General features: G+C 43.4%; 1 protein-coding gene across 4 annotated transcripts; it reads right to left on the minus strand.

Moving 5' to 3' along the window:
- Positions 1–529: 529 nt before the first annotated feature.
- Positions 530–17,206, minus strand: foxk2a (forkhead box K2a). 4 transcript variants are annotated; one of them, XM_029684893.2, is made up of 9 exons: positions 16,677–17,203; positions 14,082–14,276; positions 12,050–12,200; positions 11,213–11,359; positions 10,685–10,878; positions 3,695–3,897; positions 2,567–2,827; positions 2,263–2,457; positions 530–2,106 (listed from the first exon to the last, which is right to left on the minus strand). In XM_029684893.2, the coding sequence occupies exons 1-9, from the start codon at positions 16,955–16,957 to the stop codon at positions 1,898–1,900; spliced, it is 1,836 nt and encodes a 611-aa protein (XP_029540753.1). In that variant the 5' UTR covers positions 16,958–17,203; the 3' UTR covers positions 530–1,897. The 4 variants fall into 4 exon arrangements, with proteins under 4 accessions (XP_029540753.1, XP_029540752.1, XP_029540755.1 ...); XM_029684892.2 differs by having other exon boundaries at positions 530–2,109; positions 16,677–17,199; XM_029684895.2 differs by having other exon boundaries at positions 2,020–2,106; positions 2,548–2,827; positions 16,677–17,206.
- Positions 17,207–24,299: the final 7,093 nt, after the last annotated feature.

A 24,299-nucleotide genomic window follows, 5' to 3' on the forward strand; every position in this document is an offset into this window, starting at 1 on the left:
TAGGGTGCCCTTTCAGATGCAGCCTTGTTTCATAGAGAAAAGTCTTCTCCCCGTTTCCCACACATCTGGCCCGTAGTAACTTCCTGGAACACTAAACTCCCAGGAATGCAGCTGCAGTGTCATGGTGACTCAATCAACAGCACTGTCCTCCCAACTTCCCTAGAACTAGATTAGTATTCCCTAATCTCAACACCAGGCAGAGATGTAAACTATCTGCTTAGCAGCTGTTTCTCTCCAGTGTTACAGAACATACCATGGGCCCCTAAAGGACCACTGCATTAGGAGTTGAGGAATATACGATTTGGTGATGGTTCCAGCATTGTCACCCAGAGATGCCTCACAAAAGGATGGTTGATCTCACTGTGGCTGGCTGGCTGCTGAAACTAACACCGCCGCCTCTTCAGGGCATCTCAGGTTGAAAACAATGTTCTTTGACTGCTTGACAAGGCGACAAACATTCCGTATCGGTCTCTGGGAATGAGCCTTTAGCAGAGAGACAGAAATACACAGAGGCGGTACGACACAGGACGAAGGTTTAAATTAATTTATATATATATATAAAAAAGAAAAAAAATGCATTTTACTGAAGCCAAACAAACATCTAGCACTTGTTTTTCCTCATGGAAACATAGAATACCATCTGAACAGAAACAGCCATTGATGACAAGGAGAACAGAAGAAAGGAGGGGAAGAAATAACTCAAATGAAAAGGGTAAGCACAGCACTGTTCAGAATCATACAGTATAGCATTGATTCAGTCTTATTTTTCTTCAGTTATCTGCTCATGTACTGTTCAGAATCATACAGTATAGCATCGATTCAGTCTTATTTTTCTTCAGTTATCTGCTCATGTACATTCTCTAAATTCAGTAACATGCAAGCATTGATGAAGCATACAGTCAAACACGCATGGAAATATACTTTTATCTTATAGGATATTTTGTTAAAATATGAAAAATCTAGATGTACAGCGATAAAGAAACGTAAGATTTTGACAGAGAAACAAGTCACTCCATAGTGTTTTCTTGAAGGAAAAGGGGACATTCATTTCACTGAACAGAGTCCACCCCCCCCAAAAAAAAAGAATACAGGATTCCACAATATCAGGTGACGTAAGTTGTTTTTGACCCCACTTCCTAGTTTTTAGTATGGTTATTACTAAATAGATGTGTGTGCCTTGGGAAACGGGTGGTACACTCAAAGAAGATCCTAGGATTCAAATGTATCTACTCACGACTGCATTAGATAGGTTGACATGAAGGCTAGCTGCCAGAGATATAGGGAATGGTTCCCCAAACACATTATTTTACAGAATACACTACTGTTAACTGTCTTAGGTAATTTCTTCCCAAAAATTAAGCGCTTGCCTATAATGCTGCTGGGATGATGCCATTGGCTACTTCCCTCTCTTGGGGTTGTGTCCTGTGTAAAAAAAAAAAGAGGAACTTTCCAATCAGCAGTGGAAGGCTTGGTGATTCTGGTGGTCAAAGTCCAGAGGTCTGTTTTGATCTCATTTACATTTTTATAGACTTAATTTACATTTAAACGTTAACAAGACTTACTGTGCTTCACTTAAGGTTTAGTTGTAGTTTGTATCTCAAACAGGGTCACCTCTAACAACTTCTAATTTTCCTTTTTTGTTGTTGTTGCTTGTCCTGGTTTTGGTCTTTTAGTTTTTGCATCCTATTATTTTCTGCTTTTTATACCAATGGGTGGGTGGTGTTCTGTCTACTACTCACACATACTGTAGTACGGAGGTGGATCCATACCTCGTTTTCTTTTGGCACCTTGGAGTAGAGGATAAACGTGGTTTCGAGTGGGAGTCCGGTCGTGGGAGTGAACAGAGGGGGCGGGATAGTAGAATAGTGGAGCTCATTAAAGAGAGGGGTCAAGACCTCTACTTATCGCCAGCCTTTTCACTAACCCCATTGTCCCCGTCTCCGCTTGTGCACGAGTTGGTTACAACGGGGGCTATGCTCGCGCCCCCCTCCTCAGTTTTGACCCTCTTGGGTTCGGGGTGGTCGGCCAGCTCCCCGTTTTGCCTCTTGGTGGGCAGCGATGCAGAGGCCGAGGCATGAGCAGCCAACAGGTGGAGGGGGTTCACCACTGCTGAGAGAGGGGATAGAGAGGGAGTTTCACTACTGGATTCCTGGCAGGCCTGACATAAACAAGCAGTACGGAGTGAAAAGGCTGGTAAAGTAATTTTAATCTGCCATTTTTAAAGCTTCATGGGTGTTGGGTGCCATTTTGAAAATGTCTCACCTGTGTTAGCAGCAGTAGTGATGGGAACCAGGTGAGTCCCGTTCTGTGTGATGGCCTTGATAGGAAGCCGATGCTGGCCCAGGGGAGGTTGTTGCACAATGGTAACTGTTAGGGGTGTGGCCTGGGAGGTCTGGATTATGCGATTGGCCCCGCCTATAGAGGAAGTAGTGATGCCTGGGACAGACTCCACTTTGACTGGGAAAGAGCGACAAACACTTTGCAATATAAGACTACAAATCTTAATTTATAAAAGGGACTGTTACAGCAAAGAATGGAAAAACGTACTGTAAATCAGTCTCCCCACCTTTGACCCCATTGTGGTCTCCCCCTCCGTTCTCCTGCGGTTCTGTTTTCAGCGTAACAACTGAATTCTGTGTGGCAGCGACGGTAGCCATGGTGACCATCGGAATCTGTTGGAGTACGTGCACTGTCTGCATGATGGGGGCAGAGCTTACAGCTGTTGTCATGACAGGCGTTGCCATGGTGTAGGTAACAGGCTTCATTGTCGTCTGGGGCAACTGTCGCTGCATGGCGATCAGCACCGGCTGGCTGTTCAGAGGGGAGCCTGTCAGAAACAAGCGTCAGAGGTCAGACACGAAATGGAGTGGTTTGTTAAGAAAAATTGGAGTATGTCAATCTCTCAACAAATGGCAAACTAATTTCACACCTCTTGCATCCCAGTAGACATAACATTAATCATTTAAAATGGCTTATGCTGTCAACATGTTCAAAAAGGGGTTAGGATTTTAATATTTCACTATTGTGAATTTGTTGTTGGGAAGTCTCCTTGCTGTCCCCAGTCCACCTGGCCGTGCTGCTGCTCCAGTTTCAACTGTTCTGCCTCATTATTATTCGACCATGCTGGTCATTTATGAACATTTGAACATCTTGGCCATGTTCTGTTATAATCTCCACCCGGCACAGCCAGAAGGGGACTGGTCACCCCACATATGCTCTCTCTAATTCTCTCTTTCTTTCTCTCTCTCGGAGGACCTGAGCCCTAGGACCATGCCCCAGGATTACCTGACATGATGACTCTTTGCTGTCCCCAGTCCACCTGACCGTGCTGCTGCTCCAGTTTCAACTATTCTGCCTTATTATTATTCGACCATGGTGGTCATTTATGAACATTTGAACATCTTGGCCATGTTCTGTTATAATCTCCACCCGGCACAGCCAGAAGAGGACTGGCCACCCCACATAGCCTGGTTCCTCTCTAGGGTTCTTCCTAGGTTTTGGCCTTTCTAGGGAGTTTTTCCTAGCCACCGTGCTTTACACCTGCATTGCTTGCTGTTTGGGGTTTTAGGCTGAGTTTCTGTACAGCACTTTGAGATATCAGCTGATGTACGAAGGGCTATATAAATACATTTGATTTTACCACCCACCACCAGAGTAAAAAAAACTAATAAAAAAAACTTCCAACATAACTCACCAGTAGCACTCTTAGCGAATTGGGCCTCCTGGATGACAGCTAGTTTGGGCTGTAGGGCTGTGGCCGTGGTGGGAGCTGTGGCCCGAGCTGGCTCTGGGTCCATGGGGACAGGGGAGCCCTCCCTGGATAGGCTTTCTGGGGTCTGCACACCACTGGAGTGGGCCGACAGCCCCCCTGTGTGGCTAGGAGAGGCCGGGGCACTCCTGAAGGGAAGACAGCAGGAAGACTATTAGAATGATGCAAACGTGAAAGTGTGTGCTGTCATCTGTGTGCGCATACCAATAAGAAACATCCTCCCCAGAGCCCATTGACTCATTTACAGCTCAGTAGCCTTTGCAAGTTCTTCAAAAACCTGATATTCCGGTTTTAGAGTTAACAGGGCGACACCACATATTTTTTTCAGTTTTCGTCAAGACAAGCATCTAGGGGATCTGGTTTCAAATGTTTATTTTACACGTGGTATGTTAGGTTAAGAGCTCAGTGTCCCAGACAGACAAATCATTTAATCTACCTGCAGTGCCTAACTGAGCTCACAGGGGGCATGCAATTTCAAACTACAGTATATATACACACAGTGCATTTGTAAAGTATTCAGACCCTTTGACTTTTTCCACATTTTGTTACGTTACTGCCTTATTCTAAAATGGATTAAATCGCCCCCCCCCCTCTCAATCTACACACAATTCTTTAATGAGTCGGACGGGAAGGATATACTCAACACCCGAACGAACAGGCCCTCATCCCCGTCATTCGCTGGAGAAAGAAACAGATTTCGTGGAAAGAGATCGGGATGCCTTGTGAGGATCAGGCGATGAGTGGCTAACCTGCCTTTGCCATCCGTATTGTCAGCTAACATTCAAATCGCTGGAAAATAAATGGGACGAACTGAAAGCATGTATATCCTACCAACGGGACATTAACTGTAAATATTTTATGTTTCACAGAGTCATGGCTGAACGACGACATTAAGAACATACAGCTGGAGGGTTATACCCGCCATCGGCAGGACAGAACAGCAGCCTCTGGTAAAACAAGGGGCGGGGCCTATGTATATTTGTAAACAACAGTTGGTGCACGATATCTAAGGAAGTCTCGAGGTTTTGCTCGCCTGAGGTAGAGTATCTCATGATAAGCTATCTACCTAGAGAGTTTAATCATCTGTATTTTTCGTAGCTGTCTACATACCACCACAGACCAATGCTGGAATTAAAACCGCACTCAATAAGCAAACAGGAAAATGCTCATCCAGAGGCGGCGCTCCTAGTGGCTGGGGACTTTAAATCAATTTTACCCAATTTCTATCAGCATGTTAAATGTGCAACTGGAGGGGGGGGGGGAATATAACCTCTAGACCACCTTTACTCCACACACAGAGACATGTACGAAGCTCTCCTTCACCCTCCATTTGGCAAATCTGACCATAATTCTATCCTCTAGATTCCTCGTTTACAAGCAAAAATTAAATCAGGAAGCACCAGTGACTCGGTCTATAGAAAAAGTGGTCAGATGACGCAAATGCTAAACTACAGGACTGTTTTGCTAGCAAAGACTGGAATATGTTCCAAGATTCTTCTGATGGCATTGAGTACACCACGTCAGTCACTGGCTTCATCAATAAGTGCATTGATGACGTCGTCCCCATGACCGTATGTACATATCCCAACCAGAATCCATGGATTACAGGAAATTGCACTGTGCTTATAAGAAATCCCACTATAGCCTTCGACGAACCATCAAACAGGCAAAGCGTTAATACAGGACCAAGATTGAATTGTACAGACTACAAAGGGAAGCACAGCTAAGAGCTGCCCAGTGACACGAGCCTACCAGACGAGCAAAATAACTTCTATGCTCACTTGGAGGCAAGTAACACAGAAACATGCATGAGAGCATCAGCTGTTCCGGACGACTGTGATCACGTTCTCTGCAGCTTGTGTGAGTAAGACCTTTAAACAGGTCAACATTCACAAGGCCGCAGGGCCAGACGGATTACCAGGACGTGTACTCCAAGCGTGCGCTGACCAACTGGCAAGAGTCTTCACTGACATTTTGAACCTCTCCCTGTCGGAGTCTGTAATACCAACATGTTTCAAACAGACCACCATAGTCCCTGTGCCCAAGAACACTAAGGTCACCTGCCTAAATGACTACCGACCCGTAGCACTCACTTCTGTAGCCATGAAATGCTTTGAAAGGCTGGTCATGGCTCACAACAACAACATTATCCCAGAAACCCTAGACCCACTCCAATTTGCATACCACCCCAACAGATCCACAGATGATACAATCTCTATTGCACTCCACACTGCCCTTTCCCACCTGGACAAAAAGGAACACCTATGTGAGAATGCTATTCTTTGACTACAGCTCAGCGTTCAACACCCTAGTGCTCCCAAAGCTCCTCACTAAGCTAAGGACCCTGGGACTAAACACCTCCCTCTGCAACTGGATCCTGTACGTCTTGACGTGCCACCCCCGGGTGGTAAGGGTAGGTAACAACATGCTGATCCTCAACACGGGGGTCCCCTCAGGGGTGCGTGCTCAGTCCCCTCCTGTACCTTTTCACTCATGACTACATGGCCAGGCACAACGCAAACACCATCATTAAGTTTGCCGATGACAACAGTGGTAGGCCTGATCACCGACGAGACTGCCTACAGGGAGGAGGTCAAATACCTGACCGTGTGGTGCAAGGACAACAACCTCTCCCTCAACGTGACCAAGACAAAGGAGATGATTGTGGACTACAGGAAAAGGAGTACCGAGCACGCCCCCAGTCTCATTGACGGGGCTGTAGTGGAGCAGATTGAGAGCTTCAATTTCCTTGGTGTCCACATCACCAACTAACATGGTCCAAGCACACCAAGACAGTCGTGAAGAGGGCATGGCAAAACCTATTCCCCCTCAGGAGACTGAAAAGATTTGACATGGGTCCTCAGATCCTCAAAAGGTTTTACATCTGCACCATCAAGAGCATCCTGACGGGTTGTATAAGTGGCTGGTATGGAAACTGCTCGGCCTACGACTGCCAGGCACTACACATGGTAGTGCCTACGGCCCAGTCCATCACCAGGGCCAAGCTTCCTAACATCCAGAACCTCTATACAAGGTGGTGTCAGAGGAAGGCCATAAATTGTCAAAGACTCCTGCCACCGTAGACACTGTTCTCTCTGCTACCGCACGGCAAGCGGTACCGGAGCGCCAAGTCCAGGTCCATGAGGCTTCTAAACAGCTTCTACCCCCAAGCCATTAGACTCCTGAACATCTAATCAAATGGCTACTCAAACTATTTGCATTGACCCCCCCCCTTCTACTCTTAACTATGCGTAGTCACTTTAATAACTACCTACATGTACAGTTGAAGTCTCCGACTTTACATACATCTCAGCCAAATACATCTAAACTCAGTTTTTCACAATTTATGACATTTTATCCTAGTAAACATTCCCTGTCTTAGGTCAGTTAGGATCACCACTTTATTTTAAGAAATGTGAAATGTCAGAATAATAGTTGATAATAGATTCTATTTTAGCTTTTATTTCTTTCATCACATTCCTAGTGGGTCAGAAGTTTACAGACACTCAATTAGTATTTGGTAGCATTGCCTTTAAATTGTTTAACTTGGGTCAAATGTTTTGGGTAGCCTTCCACAAGATTCTCCACATAAGTTGGGTGAATTTTGGCCCATTCCCCCTGACAGAGCTGGTGTAACGGAGTCAGGTTTCTAGGCCTCCTTGCTCGCACACACTTTTTTCAGTTCTGCCCACAAATTGTCTATAGGACTGAGGTCATGGCTTTGTGATGGCCACTCCAATACCTTGACTTTGTTGTCCTTAAGCCTTTTTGCAAGTATGCTTGGGGTCATTGTTCATTTGGAAGACCTATTTGCGACCAAGCTCTAACTTCCTGACTTATGTCTTGAGACGTTGCTTCATTATATCCACATAATTTTCCTGCCTCATGATGCCATCTATTTTGTGAAGTGCACCAGTCCCTCCTGCAGCAAAGCACCCCCACAACATGATGCTGCCACCCCCGTGCTTCACGGTTGGGATGGTGTTCTTCGGCTTGCAAGCCTCCACCTTTTTCCTCCAAACATAACGATGGTCATCATGGCCAAACAGTTGTTTTGTTTCATCAGACCAGAGGACATTTCTCCAAAAAGTACGATCTTTGTCCCCATGTGCAGTTGCAAACCGTAGTCTGACTTTTTTATTTGTACCCGTTTCCTCCAGCATCTTCACATGGTCCTTTGCTGTTGTTCTGGGATTGATTAGCACTTTTCGCACCAAAGTACGTTCATCTCTAGGAGACAGAACGCGTCTCCTTCCTGAGCGGTATGACGGCTGCGTGGTCCCATGGTGTGTATACTTGCTTACTATTGTTTGTACAGATGAACGTGGTACTTTCATGCATTTGGAAATTGCTCCCAAGGATGAACCAGACTTGTGGAGGTCTACAAATTTTTTTCTGAGGTCTTGGCTGATTTCTTTTGATTTTCCCATGATGTCAAGCAAAAGAGGCACTGAGTTTGAAACACATCCACAAGTACACCTCCAATTGACTCAAAGTATGTCAATTAGCCTATCAGAAGCTTCTAAAGCTATGACATAATTGTCTGGAATTTTCCAAGCTGTTTAAAGGCACAGTCAACTTAAGTGTATGTAAACTTCTGACCCACTGGAATTGTGATACAGTGAATAATAAGTGAAATAATCTGTCTGTAAACAATTGTTAGAAAAATGACTTGTGTCATGCACAAAGTAGATGTCCTAACAGACTTTCCACAAATGTCTTGTTAACAAACTGTATTTTTGGCGTGGTTGAAAAACGAGTTTTAATGACTCCAACCTAAGTGTATGTAAACTTCTGACTTCAACTGTACATATTACCTCAATTACCTTGACACCAGTGCCCCCCGCACATTGATTCTGTGCCAGTATCCCCTGTACATAACCCCGCTATTGTTATTTACTGCCGCTCTTTAATTATTTGTTATTCTTCTTTTTGTATAGATATTTTCTTAACTGCATTGTTGGTTAAGGGCTTGTAAGTAAGCATTTCACTGTAAGGTCTACGTCGCATGTGACAAATCAAATTTGATTTGAAAATACCCCATAACGAGAAAGAAAAAACAGGTTTAGCCATTTTTGCAAATGTAAAAAATACCCTTTACTCAGTACTTTGCTGAGGCACCTTTGGCAGAGATTACAGCCTCCAGTCTTCTTGGATATGACGCTACAAGCTCGGCACACCTGTATTTGGGGAGTTTCTCCCATTCTTCTCTGCAGATCCTCAAGCTCTGTCAGGTTGGATGGGGATCGTTGCTGTGCAGCTATTTTCTGTGTGCTTGGCTGTGTGCTTAGGGTCATTGTCCTGTTGGAAGGTGAACATTTGCCCCAGTCTGAGCGCTCTGGAGCAGGTTTTCATCAAGGATCTCTGTACTTCCGTTCACCTTTGCCTCGATCCTGACTACTCTCCCAGTGCCTGCCATTGAAAAACATCCCTACAGTCTGATGCTGCCACCACCACGTTTCACCGTAGGGATTGTGCCAGGTTTCCTCCAGACGTGATGCTTAGTATTCAAGCCAAAGAGTTCAAGCTTGGTTTCATCAGACCAGAGAATCTTGTTTCTCATGTTCTGAGAGTCCTTTAGGTGCCTTTCGGCAAACTCCAAGTGGGCTGTCACGTCTTTTACTGAGGATTGGCTTCCGTCTGCCCACTCTACCATAAAGGCCTGATTGGTGGAGTGCTGCAGAGATGGTTGTCCTTCTGGAAGGTTATCCCATCTCCACAGAGGAACTCTGGAGCTCTGTCAAAGTGACCATTGGGTTCTTAGTTACCACCCTCACAAAGGCCCTTCTCCCCCAATTGCTCAGTTTGAGCAATATGCACAACTTCTTCCATTAAAGAATGATGGAGGCCTCTGTGTTATTGGGGACCTGCAATGCTGTAGAAATGTGTTGGTACCCTTCCCCAGATCTGTGCCTCGACTCAATCCTGTCTCGGAGGTCTACGGACAATTCCTTTGACCTCATGTTCTTTTTCTCTGACATGGACTATCAACTGTGGGACCTTATAAAGACAGGTGTGTGCCTTTCCAAATCATGTCCAATCTAATGAATTTACCACAGGTGGACTCCAAGTTGTAAAAACATCTCAAGGATGATCAATGGAAACAGCATGCACCTGAGCTCAATTTCGAGTCTCATAGCAAAGGGTCTGAATACTTACGTAAATTAGGTATGTTTTTTTTTTAAATAAATGTGCATACATTTCTAAAAACCTGATTTTCGCTGTGTCATTATGGGGTATTGTATGTAGATTGAGGAAACAAATATATTTAATCAATTTTAGAATAAGGCTGTAACGTAACAAAATGTGGAAAAAGTGAAGGGGTCTGAATACTTTCCGAATGCACTGTATATGAGGGAAATATATACTGAGTGTATAAAACATTAGGAAAACCTTCCTAATATTGAGTTTCACCCCCTTTTGCCCTCAGAACAGCCTCAATTTGTCCGGGCATGGACTCTACAAGGTGTTGAAAGCATTCCACAGGGATGCTGGCCCATGTTGACTCCAATGCTTTCCACAGCTGTGTCCAGTTGGCTGGATGTCCTTTGGGTGGTGGACCATTCTTGATACACATAGGAAACTGTTGAGCGTGGAAAACCCCAAATGCGTTGCAGTTCTTCCCACTCAAAATGGTAGGCCTGGCACCTACTACCATACATACCCCATTCAAAGACACTTAAATACTTTGTCTTGCCCATTCACCCTCTGAATGGCACATGTGCACTATCCATGTCTCAAGGCTTAAAAATCCTTCTTTAACTTGTCTCCTTCCCTTCATCTACACTGTCTTAAGTGGATTTAACAGGTGAGAATCACCAAGGGGTCATAGCCTTCACCTGGTCAGTCTGTCATGGAAAGAGCAGGTGTTCCTAATGTTTTGTACACTCAGTGTACATGGAAATAGAGTATTACCTAGATGAGAGGGGCCCCAGCGGGGTCCTGAAGCAGGGTACCCCCCTGGCCCTGCGTTTCCTGAACGCCTGTTCACACAACTTGCCCTCTGATGAGGGGTCGATCCTCCAGAACGATCCCTTACCCGGTTCTTCCTGAGACCGAGCCACTTTGATGAAGTAGCGGTTCAGAGACAAGTTGTGACGGATCGAGTTCTAGAACACAAAAGAGAGAGACAGTATTCATTACTATGGAGAGGTTATGGCGGATTGAGATTCTGGAACAAGACAGAAGTGAGAATGATGGAATTGTAGAACACCAGGGAGAGAGACAGAAGGGGGGGGCGAGAGAAACAATGAATCAGTTTCTGGAACACAAGGGAGGAAGATGTAAGCAATCGAGTTCAGTTCAAAAAACACATGAACGAACGATTGTGATGGATAAAGTGAGACAGGATAACAGCTTCTTTTTAAGTTTACTTCGATGTCAGTTTGTCTCTCATTCTAAGAAATACCACAGCAGCATGAAATACAGGGTGGATTCACCAACCTGCCAGCCTTTGTCTGCGGTCCTGTAGTACGGGTAGTTCTTGGTGATGTGTGTGTAAATCCCATTCAGAGTCAGCTGCTTGTCGGGGGCCATGGTGATGGCCTGGACTATTAGTTGGGCATAGGAATATGGTGGCTTGGAGTCATCCTGAGGATAGAACAAACGGTGAATTGGGCTTTATTTCATGCTACAGATATGGCAGCATTTAGATTTTTTGCTATAATTGCATGTGCTTATCTGGGTCAATTTTAAATTAAAGGGTTTGGTTTTGTGGGAACTTGCGTGAGGAACATGAAACTGAAAACATGTTGGAAAACAAGTAGAGCCCCACCCTCCCCCTATTTTACTAGCGTTCACCAGGGTTCCTCACTCAAGTTTATATTTTCCCGAATGTTTCAACGGACTTCAATGAGTAACCCACCCCAGAGAACCAAAACAAATCCAATGTGTTCCGTCACCCTGGGCTCAGGGATGTATTCAAGAGGGTGCAACAGAACTTTGAGACAGAAAAGTATTGGGTAGAACAGATACCACTGTCTGTCAGGTAGAACAGGGAATAGTTTAGCTCTTTTAGTCTCATTTCTATTTGCACCGTTCTGAGCGCGTCACTTTGCCGACTCACCTCAGGACTATGAGTGCATTTCAACTGCCTACTGAGGAATCCTCTTCTCATATACTTTCCTTCATCAGTACTGGTCTGTCAGACGTGGCCTGGTCTCTCATTTAGCTTCCATTATACTGCCCTGACTGATCTTCTCTTTTTCATATCAGTGTAAAGGAAAGGAGACAAGGAGAGGAAGCCACTTCAGATGCATCCCTGAGTTGCTGGTGTCTCACCTTGGGGCTGTCTCCTCCCGAGCCGTCCTTGTCGTCTGTTTGGGAGTTCTCGTTGACGAGGTCAGCGGTCAGCACGCGGCCCATCCTATAGCCAGACAGCCCCGCCCCTCTGGGACTTGACGGACAGGAGTTTGGACAGGAGTTGGCGGCACTGTGGGGGACGAGAAACAATTTAAGTGAGACAGTGGGAGAGAGCATGGTAATCCTGCGATGGCAAAAAAATTAAATATCTAATAAATAATGAAACATGTTTAAATAATGCAAAAACAAAGTGTTGGAGAAGAAAGTAAAAGTGCAATATGTGCCATGTAAAAAAGCTAACGTTTAAGTTCCTTGCTCAGAACATGAAAACATGAAAGCTGGTGGTTACTTAACATGAATATCTTCAATATTCCCAGGTAAGAAGCTTTAGGTTGTAGTTATTATAGGACTATTTATGTCTATACCATTTGTATTTCATATACCTTGGACTATTGGATGTTCTTATAGGCACTTTTGTATTGCCAGTGGAACAGTATAGCTTCCGTCCCTCTCCTCACCCCTACCTGGGCTCAAACCAGGAACACGTCGACAACAGCCATCCTCGAAGCATCGTTACCCATCGCTCCACAAAAACAACTACTTCAAGGTCTCAGAGCGAGAGATGTAACCTATTGAAAACACTATTAACGCGCACCCCGCTAACTAGCTAGCCATTTCACATCGGTTACATCAGCCTAATCTCGGGAGTTGATAGGCTTGAAGTCATAAACAGATCAATGCTTGAAGCACAGCGAAGAGCTGCTGGCAAAGGCACGAAAGTGCTGTTTGAATTCATGCTTATGTGCCCGCTGCTGCCTACCACCGCTCAGTCAGACTGCTCTATCAAATCATAGACTTAATTATAATAACACACAGAAATACGAGCCTTAGGTCATTAATATGGTAAAATCCGGAAACTATCATTTTGAAAACAAAACGTTTATTCTTTCAGTGAAATACAGAACCGTTCCATATTTTATCGGGTGGCATTCATAAGTCTAAATATTGCTGTTACATTGCACAACTTTCAATGTTATGTCATAATTACGTAAAACTCTGGCAAATTAGTTCGCAACGAGCCAGACGTCCCAAACTGTTGCATATAACCTGACTATGCGTGCAATAAACGCATGAGAAGTGACAATTTCCCTAGTTTAATATTACCTGCTAACCTGGATTTCTTTTAACTACATATGCAGGTTTAAAAAAATATATATACTTCTGTGTATTGATTTTAAGAAAGGCATTGATGTTTATGGTTGCACAGAACGCAAGAGAAGTGACACAATTTCCCTAGTTAAAAGAAATTCATGTTAGCAGGCAATATTAACTAAATATGCAGGTTTAAAAATATATACCTGTGTATTGATTTTAAGATAGGGGTTGATGTTTATGGTTAGGTACACATTGGTGCAACGACAGTGCTTTTTTCACGAATGCGCTCGTTAAATCACCCGTTTGGCGAAGTAGGCTGTGATTCAATGATAAATTAACAGGCACCGCATCGATTATATGCAATGCAGGACAAGCTAGATAAACTAGTAATATCATCAACCATGTGTAGTTAACTAGTGATTATGTTAAGATTGATTGTTTCTTATAAGATACGATTAATGCTAGCTAGCACCTTACCATGGCTCCTAGATGCACTCGCATGACAGGGAGTCAGCCTGCCACACAGTCTCCTCGTGGAGTGCAATGTAATCGGTGTCCAAAAATGCTGATTACCGATTGTTATGAAAACGGCCCTAATTAAAATCGGCCATTCCAATACATACATACACACCAGGAGTATTCAAATCTAAGCCTGGGGGTCCGGTACTGCTGGTTCTGTTCTACCTGATATTTAATTGCATCCACCAAGTGAGAAAGGTCTAAATCCGTCCCTGATTAGGGGGGGGGGGGGGGGGAGAATAAAAATCAGCATTGGAACTCGCGTCGAGGTCCTGATTTAAATAACCATGCTATTTGCTCTGACCGTTTCATGGCTCCAACTTCACTCCAGTCTCACCTGAGGGTGCCAGTGGGTGAGGGCAGCGGGCTTATGAGGTGGGCGATGTTGTCTGGAATGTTGATGGTCAGCGGCGCCATCTGGTGCTGGACGGGCTTGACCGGTGACTCCGACACGTTCCTACGCTCCTTCTTATCGCTGGACAGGGCTGTGAACGTGATCTTAATGTTGGTGCTGGGGAACCGGAAACAGCACCTAGAGAACAAAGAGAGAGAGGGAGGGAGAGTCAGATAATATCAGGACATGACAAGTGCAGGCCATCCAGACTCACTCAACAATTGTGAGAATGTCTCTTTCATTATGCATATTGACTGCTACACACCAGCAGTGAAGCTATGGCCATCTTTGCACACAGTCAAAACAAGCAGCGCAGCTCTAATAAACCAATATGGGCCAGAAGAGTTAGCCATTAAACTGGGTTTATAAATGGATGACCATCATGACACTTACATAACAGGTCTTATTATTACATGGGGGTATATTTGGACCATATCATCTGCTCTGGGACCAGCTGACTGGCCTGCTGTGACATAGGCCTAGTTGATATTTCAGACCTCATAGAATCAGAGTTGTAAACAGGTCTACTAATCAAGACTATTTCAAACCCCCCTACTTCTACTGGCCATTTCCTACAGGGAACATTTTGAAAAGTTAGCAATTCAGCTTGGTCTAGAAACCATACTGACGATAGAAGCACGAGGTAGGTATAGTTTGTTTCTACATGATGCTGCGCAAACATTGCAACACATCCGACTTGAAATAATGCTGAGAATGAGCACGGCCCATCGCAAAAGTACAGGTAACTAGCTGAAGGGCCTTCAGAAAGTATTCAAACCCCTTGACTTATCCCACATGTTGTTGCGTTGCAGCTTGAATTCAAGATGGATAATAATCTATCTACACACAATACCCCATAATGGCAAAGTGAAAATATGTTTTTTTAGACATTTTTGAAAATTAAACACAGATATCAAATTGACATAAGTAGTCACACCCTTTTGCTATGACACTAACTTGAGCTCAGGTTCAAGTCCATCTGTGGCCAATTGAATTGCTTGGACACGATTTAGAAAACAACACACCTGTCAATGTAAGGTCCCACAGTTGATAGTGCATGTCAGAGCAGAAAATATACCATTAAGTCCAAGGAACTGGCCGTAGAAAGATTTGTGATGTGGCATATATTTGGGGAAGGGTATAAAACTATTTACTGAGTGTTGAAAGCATCCAAGAGCATAGTGGTCTCCATCATTGTGAAATGGAAAAGAATATAGAACTACTCAGACTTTGCCTAGAGCTGGCTGTCTGACCAAACTGAGTAACCAGGCAAGAAGGACCTTGGTCAGGGAGGTGACCAAGAACTCAATGATCCCTCTGACAGAACTACAGTTCCTTGGCTGAGATGGGCTAACCTGCCAGAAGGACAACAGTCTCTACAGCACATTACCAATCTGGGATTTATGGGAGAGTGGCCACTCCCGAGCTGAGAAAAAGGCACATGACCACATGTGATGGGTTTGCAAAAAGACTCAAGAGCATAAGGAAAAATATTATGTGGTCTGATGAGACAAATGTAACGCTTTGGTCTGAATGCAAAGCTCTACATCTGGAAAAGGCACAGCTCATCACACCATCCCTCCCGTGAAGCATGGTGGAGGCGGCATCATGCTATGGGGATGCTTTTCAGCGGCATGGACTGGGAGACTGGCAAGGATAGAAGGAACAATGAATGGAGCCAAACAAATGCATATCCTTGATGAGAACCTGCATCAGTGCAAATTACATTTGACTAGGGTGAAGACTTACATTCCAACAGGACAGTGACCCCAAGCATACAGCCAAAGCAACACTGGAATGGCTTCAGAACAAGAATGTGAAAGTCCTTGAATGACACAGCCAAAGCCTGGCCTTTAATCCCATTAAATATGTTGAAAGACTTGAAGATTGCTGTTCCACACCACGCCCCATCTAATTTAACAGAGCTTGAGAACGTCTGCAAGAAAGAATGGGAGAAAATCCCCAAATCCAGATCCAGACATACCCAAGAAGACTCAATGCTGTAATCACCACCAAAGGTGCTTCTGCAAAGCATTGACTCAGGGGTGTGAATACTTATGTACACGAGATATTTCATTTTCAATACATTTGAAAACATTTTCACTTTGTCATTATGGGGTATCTAGATGGGTGACGGGAAAAAAAAGATTCAATTAATTCAGGATGTAACAACAATGTAGAATAAATCAAAGGGTTCGAATACGTTCTTGAAGGCACTGTACATATTCCCTCAAACACTGTGCTAGCAAGAGATATTCACACAAATATATGCACGCTTAGCAATTGTATTAAATGTTAAATTACAACATTTTCAGGTTGTTTCGCGAAACCATTCTATGCAAAGAAAACAAGCGTTGCCAGTTGACATTAGCTAGCGGCTCACTAACGTTTGGTGGGGACAGGCGCCGTGTGTTGCTTGACACAACACGTGCGGCGACGGGGGAACAAAACAATAACAAAGCGGAGGTCAGAATAGTCACATTTACGTAAGCTAGCAGTTCTATCTCGACATAAAATGTAAAATACTACCCATCTTACATTCGTGGGAGCTGCAGAGGTGGAGCCCCTCGTCTCTGGAACACCCCATCCACAAACACCCCGTTTTTGCCGAGGCATCGGAGGTAGAATTCCCCGCTACCGGTGCCGTCTTCACCAGCGGTGAAAATTTCGAGGTGCCGGCGAGAGATGAAACTGGAGTGGCCCATGCTAACGTCCACCGAGCCCTGCGATGAGTTCCGTCCGATGGTCGCCGACCTCTTCTTCATCAGGTATTCGAATTCTCGGCCCTCAAGCCGGGCGACTGCCGACCCCATCGCCATCTTCTTGGGGGTTCTAATGTTGAGGCTGTGTGCGGAAAAATAGAATTGGAGAGCACTTTAAATTTGGCAGAGTTGAGAATTTCAGAGATTTCGTAAAAGGGAATCCAATTTTAACCCGATAATAATTTGGACAGGAACGTGCCAGATCGGGGACACAGCGGCTCCAACCCACCGCCGCGACAGAGAGAAAGAGAAGGGACAACAGCCAACCAAAGGAGGCCAAATGGGCGGAAAGGAGGTTACTGATGGCTCAACGATCCAATCACTTCAAAGATTGGGTAGGCAAATAAACCGTGCTTACCAATGACAATCACATATAAATACTGGGAAAAAACAAGGTTGATTGCACTGTAGGCTGACACGCAAATCGATGGCTGAATGTAAACTATGGTATCCGAAAATTACGGAATGGACTGAAGTTTTGTAAATGGGTAGTTGATATACAGTATTGCTAAAACAAAAGTTATAATAAATAAATACACTTCTAAAATCGAATTAAAAAACATATAGTAGCAATAAATTATGTCTTAACAACTCAAAATATTGTGGCCACCGTGGATTTGAAATGTATATCCAATTTATGTCGGTGCTTTGAATTTGTCCTCTGGTGTGACTATAGCATCACTATAAATGTTAATATAAAGGTTTAATTATTCTCAAATAGAAAATATTTTCACTCCTTATTAGTTACTTCTGTATTTAAAATCGATCTCACCTGCCCTCCTGGAAACCTACAGCACCCAATGTCACAGGAAGGCCTAAAAGATCACCAAGGACAACAACCACTCGAGCCACTGCCCCCCCCCCCCCACCCCATCAAATCTGGGACCATCACTAACACAGAGAGGCTGCAGCCTACATAAAGACTTGAAATCATTGGCCACTTTAATAAATTAATCACTAGTCACTTTAATAATGCCACTTTAATAATGTTTACATATCTTGCATTACTCATCCCATATGCACACTACCGTTCAAAAGTTTGGGGTCACTTAGAAATGTCCTTGTTTTTTTAAATGAAATCAATTTTTTTCACTCCTATCTTAATCACTCCTATCTTAATCTTAGTCTGTTCAGACCATGTGCTCCATCAATGGCTTTTGTACTTCCCAGTGGCGACCCATCATTCAGGGCAGGTGGGAGCAGGGCCCCACCTTTTTAGCTAAAAAAACAAAAAAAAATAACAAATATTTGTTAAACAATGCAAAAAATATATAAAAATAATTGAGTTAACAAATACAAACTTGGTCTCTGTTTTGATTTCTTGGGTAAGTCACCTCCAAAATGCAGGTGTTTCAGCCTAGCCTATTGGTTAACTATTTAACTAACTATTTAGCAGTCTTATAGCTTGGGGGGTAGAAGCTGTTCAGGGTCCTGATGGTTTCAGACTTGGTGCATCAGTACCCCTTGCCATGCGGTAGCAGGGCGAACAGTCTCTGTCTTGGGTGGCTAGAGTCTTTGACAATCTTTAGGGCCTTCCTCTGACACTGCCTGGCATAGAGGTCCTGGATGGCAGGGAGCTCAGCCCCAGTGATGTACTGGGCTGTATGCACTACCCTCTGTAGCGCCTTTCGGTCGGATGCCAAGCAGTTGCCATACCAAGCAGTGATGCAGCCAGTCAAGATGCTCTCAATGGTGCAGCCGTAGAACTTTGTTCAGGGGGTGTGCAGTGATGTGGCTTGAAGTTACTAGTGACATATTTAATGGACAGCGGTGGATTTTGAACACACAACTCAACCCTTCCCCCCCTTTTTCCCGGTTTGGGTTTGGTAAAGTTGTATGGGGTGAGGTAGGTCCTGGTTTAAGTGCTCCTTCTTGGAACAGATGATTTCTTCTTGGACATTTTAAACATAATGAATTGACATCCTCTAGTAGTACTTTTTACTATTCTGTTGTTGGGTCACATGATTCAAATTCAAATAGTCGATCCTGCCGTGTCTTCTATGCAGCCGAGCAGCCTTTTAGTTTACAAATCGTAGTACCCACAATGCTTCAGGCGACTCGAAATGTTATGGAGGTCAAATACAAAGGTGTGGATATTAGAAATTAGCCTCGATAGTCCATATTTAATAGCCTCTTCATTCACAAGACGTGTAAATGGCCGACTTGACAAGGTGTCATCGTTAAATGCCAGGTGCTTAACTCTTTATGATTGCAACATGAACAAGCGTGTCGCATAGAGAACGTTCCATGTGGCATGCATGCGCTTTCGTTTATCGATGACATCATCACATAGTGGCGTTGCATTCAAGATCAAATCGGTCTCTAAACGTTTTACTGAAATGTACAAGGTGGGAAAACCAGAAGACTACCTTATTTTGAATTTCACATTTAGAAATCTCTAGATACACATGATGTGGAGTCGAGTCAGTTTGCCCTTTTTATGTCACTGAAAATATTTGTACACGTGTGTGTGTGTGCAAGGACGGGTACTTGTTCATATTCCTCCATAATTGTCTCTGCACTGCTGTGATCAAGACTAGATAGCTTGCGGGTTCATGCATCTCAATAGTCTACTAAATTAGTTGCTGTTTATAATCTCCTACTTCCTTTGCACTGATTTGAAAACGAAGGAGTGAAAGCAGAACATTTGATGCTCTCAGATCTGCGCAAGTGAAGGAGGGGTCATGAGGTGCAAGCAAACAGCTAGATGTTGTCCATTGCAGCAACTTCAGTCTGTTTTAGAGACAACGTTGCCATCTAGTGTTTATAATGTATATAGTAGTGCATGTGGTGTCACTAAAGTCTACTTTCTTTGAGGGCCAGACATGGAAAAAGACTGAACAAAGTATTTTATAGTGTGGAATAATTCACCTCTTATTTGTTAATATTATTCAGAACCATCACTTGTGTTTATAATGCAGTAAAGCATAAGCCAGGTGCTTGGCAAGGTCTGAGGTTTTGGCATCACCACAGGGGACACCAGAGGGCCGCAGAAGTGTCTACTGTTTGCAGAGTGGTGGTAGTCAAGTAGAACTGAATCCCAGCTCTCTTTGTTAACACAGACGTGCGACACGGTGTTAAGTTCTCTTGCCGAAGTGTGTTAGCACTTGATTCAGTGGTTGGCACCGGATATTGGAAAGACTCAGCGGTATACACATGCTTGGTGTGAACTGGAAACTTAACCCCAGGGGAACAATAGGGGCATTTCAACACCTGTGTGACATGTCAACTGCAGCCTTGATTCTGTGGAACTAGCCTCCAGAGATGAATTAGTAATGCACGCCTGACACATTTACAAATTGCAGTTCAGCTAAACAATGCCTAAGTGCCCTATGGCCATTATAAGCAAGCTGGGCCTTTATGGCACAGGAAGTAGAGGTATGTTGTCTTTGGCAACACTGTTAGGCTGAAGTGAAATACTTTATAGAACATGGCCGTTGGTATTTACCATCAATATCCATCCACTTTTGTCGTTTTTTCCCCTCTCTTTCAGATGACAATCCCAAATGCCCCCCCCCCCTCAAAATTGTGGGTGAGCAGAAATGCTCTGCTTAATATCACCAAAGTAACATTTTCAATCTTAAAAAATAGCTGAAGGAAACAAACTAAAAACGACTAGGCCAACATTATTTCCCCGAGTTGTTGGCAGTGTATCATGGTTATTTCTCCAGCATCCATTGTTCATGGAAAGAGAGATTATCACCCAGCACATGGGTGCGTCTGTTTGCCACCCTAAACCAGTTGTGTCACATTCTACAGTACACGGAAGGTTTACTTTGGTACATGGCTGGCAACATTTCTGTCCATAAAATCTGGTAAATATTTGATCAGACCAAGGCAGAAGAACTTCCTTGTCATTGTGACTCTTCTTGGTGGGAAACTCAGTTGTTTGAAAAAGGTAATTAGGAAACAAGTCATCCTTTTTCCCATTACACAGACCCATTCTTGTAGGGAGCATTCACTGCCCCACTCCAGGCAACGTTACATTTCAGTAATTTAGCAGACGCTCTTATCCAGAGCGATTTACAATTCCGGTTTACGTGCCTTGCTCAATCGCACATTGTCACATGTTTTACCTAATTGGCTCAGAGATTTGAACCAGCAACCTTTCGGTTACTGGCCCAACGCTCTTAACTGCTAGGCTACCTGCTGCCCTCCTGACAAACTGGACATACCCAGTTGGTTTTTATCGGTCAGAGTAACTGAACTCTCAGATTTCACAATAGGAAAATCACAAGAACAACTTATTTCAAATGTAAAGTAAGTGCTTTAAAAAAAAACATCTAAAAAGTCAAATGCGATTGTACAATTTAATTCAGTGTATTCTTTTTAAGAGTTGATAAACAAAATGCACAGCCTCAAAAACAAAATCGTATCGACATGATACAAAGCGAGGAGTCCCAGGAAACCAAAACACAAGCTAATCTCACATTTAGGTGAAAGTCTTCACCTTGTTGAGTCAGTGTAAACGTCACCTATTCATCCATTATTCAGTACTGCAGTTCCAGCAAAGAATGATCACATGAAAGAGAACATAATACATTCAAGTATTGAAGTACTTACGCCAAAACAAATGTTTATACACTAAGCTTTTTGACAACATTGTAGACTTCATTTAAACCCAGAAGTCCTATCGAGATAATATATTAAGACAGACCTGAGCAAAAAAACAGTTAGCAAATCTATAATTCTCTCTTTATGGAACAATGTCAGCATAACACACCTAGCTCTAGCAGAGATTGAGTAATTGATGTCCAGGGTGGATCCTCGGTCTTCAAAAGTGCTCAATTGTAAATACATTTTCACTCCATGTCCATTTCTGCCCCACTGGCTAGACTCTCATCACCAGTCCACACCCCCACCACAGTCTCTCTCCAATCCCCAGAAGTAAGTCACTTGGGCAGAAAGTCGTCCACAGCAACCTCCAGGTTGCCTACGTACCAGAAGATCCAGAAGAACAGGCTGAGGAAGATGATGATGGGCCCAGAGAAGACCAAAAAGTCCCAGAAGCTGAAGGGTGCAAAGATGCCCAGGAAGAACAGGATGAGGCCCACAACATCCAGGAAGATGGCGATGAAGAAGAAGAGAAGGCAGCGGCCCAGGTACTGAGTGTAGCCCATGGTGGAGAGAGTGTCTGTCATGAAGGTATTTATCCTCCTCCTACCACTATGTAAATACCACTTCTAATGATTCTATGGCTGCTAGCTATTTTCCCTTGCATTCACTGTAACAAGATCATTTCAATGTTTACACTAGGATAACTACTCATACATATATCCCTGTACTTTCTCTGCATTGTTCGGGTAATCTACCCTACAGTGAATCTGACTGAATGAGGAAGCAAGGAAGAGGTGTTTTATGAAAGGCCCGTGTAGGCTACATTCCAGTGAGCTTGATCTATCACACTTCACATCTCACATAGTTCCCATAGCGGGACTGCTGCCAGGGGGAACATGTGTGTTAGTCTCACTAATGATGACTAAAAGGTTCAAATGTTCTTCTTCCATCTCTGTTGTGGGGGGTTTTGGACACGTTTCCAGTTCATAAACATACCACATTCCAACACTAGGGGTTGTTTGGGAGCTTATCGTATGCCCTACAGGTGGCTTCAAAGGTTGGAGAATATTAATGTTTGATAGACATGAGAAACATCTTTGCTAACTAACACTCCAATAACCAACGGTATTCATTTCATTAAATGTTTTATTTTTAATAGGTAACAAGCCAGTAACCGAAAGGTTGCAGGATCGAATCCCCAAACTGACAAGGTAAAAAAAAAAATCTGTCGTTCTGCCCCTGAACAAGGCAGTTAACCCTTGTTCCTAGGCAGTCATTGTAAATAAGAGTTTGTTCTTAACTGACTTGCCTAGTTAAATAAAAGGTTACATTAAATATGGTATGGAGATGCAGTCCTTGTGCCAGTGTGTATTCCGCAAGGTTCAGAATGTTCCAGAAAATATAGTTCTACACGATACATTCTCTACAGTCTCTCTCGCTCTGTCTGTGTGTGTGTGTGTGTGTGGGGGGGGATCTATCAGTATAACCAGTGGCAGACAGCCAGCACAGTGCTATCAACACACTTGCTCTTACCAACCCCAAACAGAACAGACAGATAGCATATCAATACTACCTACCTAACCAGATACAAACATACACTATACATTAATAAATCATAGGATCTGAGCTTTGGAAGATGTGTTTTGATTTGTTTATGTCCCTCATGGATTTAAGTATAATGTTTTTGAAGTGTAACTGTGAGCTATCCAGTCAATGATGTCTGATTAACAACTCAGAGATATGACGTTAGAAAAAAAGAAAATAAACTTTATTTAAGGAACATATCTTCAAAATGAACCATGTAAAATTCAGGACATTACATTTTTAGTTATTTAGCTAATTACAAGTAAAATTCTGCCATTTCTATCCTCAGTGCAGGGGGCCGGACATTGTGTCAGACGTCCTCTTCCTGAACAAAAATAGTATTCTCTATTGAAAAAGTGTCTTTGGTTCATATAGGCTAAAAAGGTATTCAGTCGGTTGGGATTTGAAAAGCAGGGCTTGGAGTAGGCATACGTTTTTCAAACGGGAGAATCCGAGAACACCTGCAACAGAGGAAAAATTTGTGAGAAGGAGAACACCAATATTACAAAAACATCTGTGAGAAAATGTGAGACACATTTTCTTTATTTCCTAGTATTGCGTTACTTCCACAACATCCTGTGTTGTTATGCAACGTGCTGCAAACTAATTTCCCTTCTGAGACAATAACGATTTATTAATTCAAATGTTTTAGTCCCTAGAACACGACGCTATACCACATGGGCGGAGGGCATTTGTTTAATGAGCCTGCTATAGCAAGGAAAACCACATGATTTGAATCATCTGGTCTTTTGCAGAGAGAGAATCACAGCAAACCATTAAATCAAGCTTTATTTATACAGCACATTTCAGACATGGAATGCAACACAATGTGCTTCACATGAGAAAAAACAAACAAATAAAAACAAAAGCTGAAATATTTACCACACAACGAACAAGATTAAAAAAACAACTAAAGAATGACAAACTGAATGACTAAAAAGCACCCTAAGGAACAGTAAAGCTAAAAAGATGACCAGTGTCGGCCCCCTTCAGATTCACTGGCAGGCGTTTCAAGACGCTGGGGGCATAATAACTCAAATGCTGCGAAAATCCTCTGGTGACACAAATGTAATGTTGTATATCGTTTCCGTAGCAGTGAAAATTAATGTTGTGCTTTCTGATAATGCTGCCAAGGGGTAACATATACTGAACCAAATACAAAATATAAACATGTAAAGTGTTGGTCCCATGTTTCATGAGCTGAAATAAAAGGTCACAGAAATTTTGTGCACAAATTTGTTTATATCCTTGTTTGTAA

This window comes from Oncorhynchus nerka, linkage group LG16 (assembly GCF_034236695.1).
Source record: "Oncorhynchus nerka isolate Pitt River linkage group LG16, Oner_Uvic_2.0, whole genome shotgun sequence".
NCBI classification, from domain to species: Eukaryota; Metazoa; Chordata; class Actinopteri; order Salmoniformes; family Salmonidae; genus Oncorhynchus; species Oncorhynchus nerka.

Excerpts from the sequence above, each read along its gene's own strand:
- foxk2a (XM_029684892.2), bottom strand. The coding sequence starts at position 16,957 with ATGGCGATGGGGTCGGCAGTCGCCCGGCTTGAGGGCCGAGAATTCGAA. Across the intron at positions 10,879-11,212 it reads CCGCAGACAAAGGCTGGCAG|AACTCGATCCGTCACAACTT; the intron begins GTTGGTGAATCC and ends TTTGTGTTCTAG. Across the intron at positions 3,898-10,684 it reads CTGGGGCCCCTCTCATCTAG|GAGTGCCCCGGCCTCTCCTA; the intron begins GTAATACTCTAT and ends TCTTCCCTTCAG.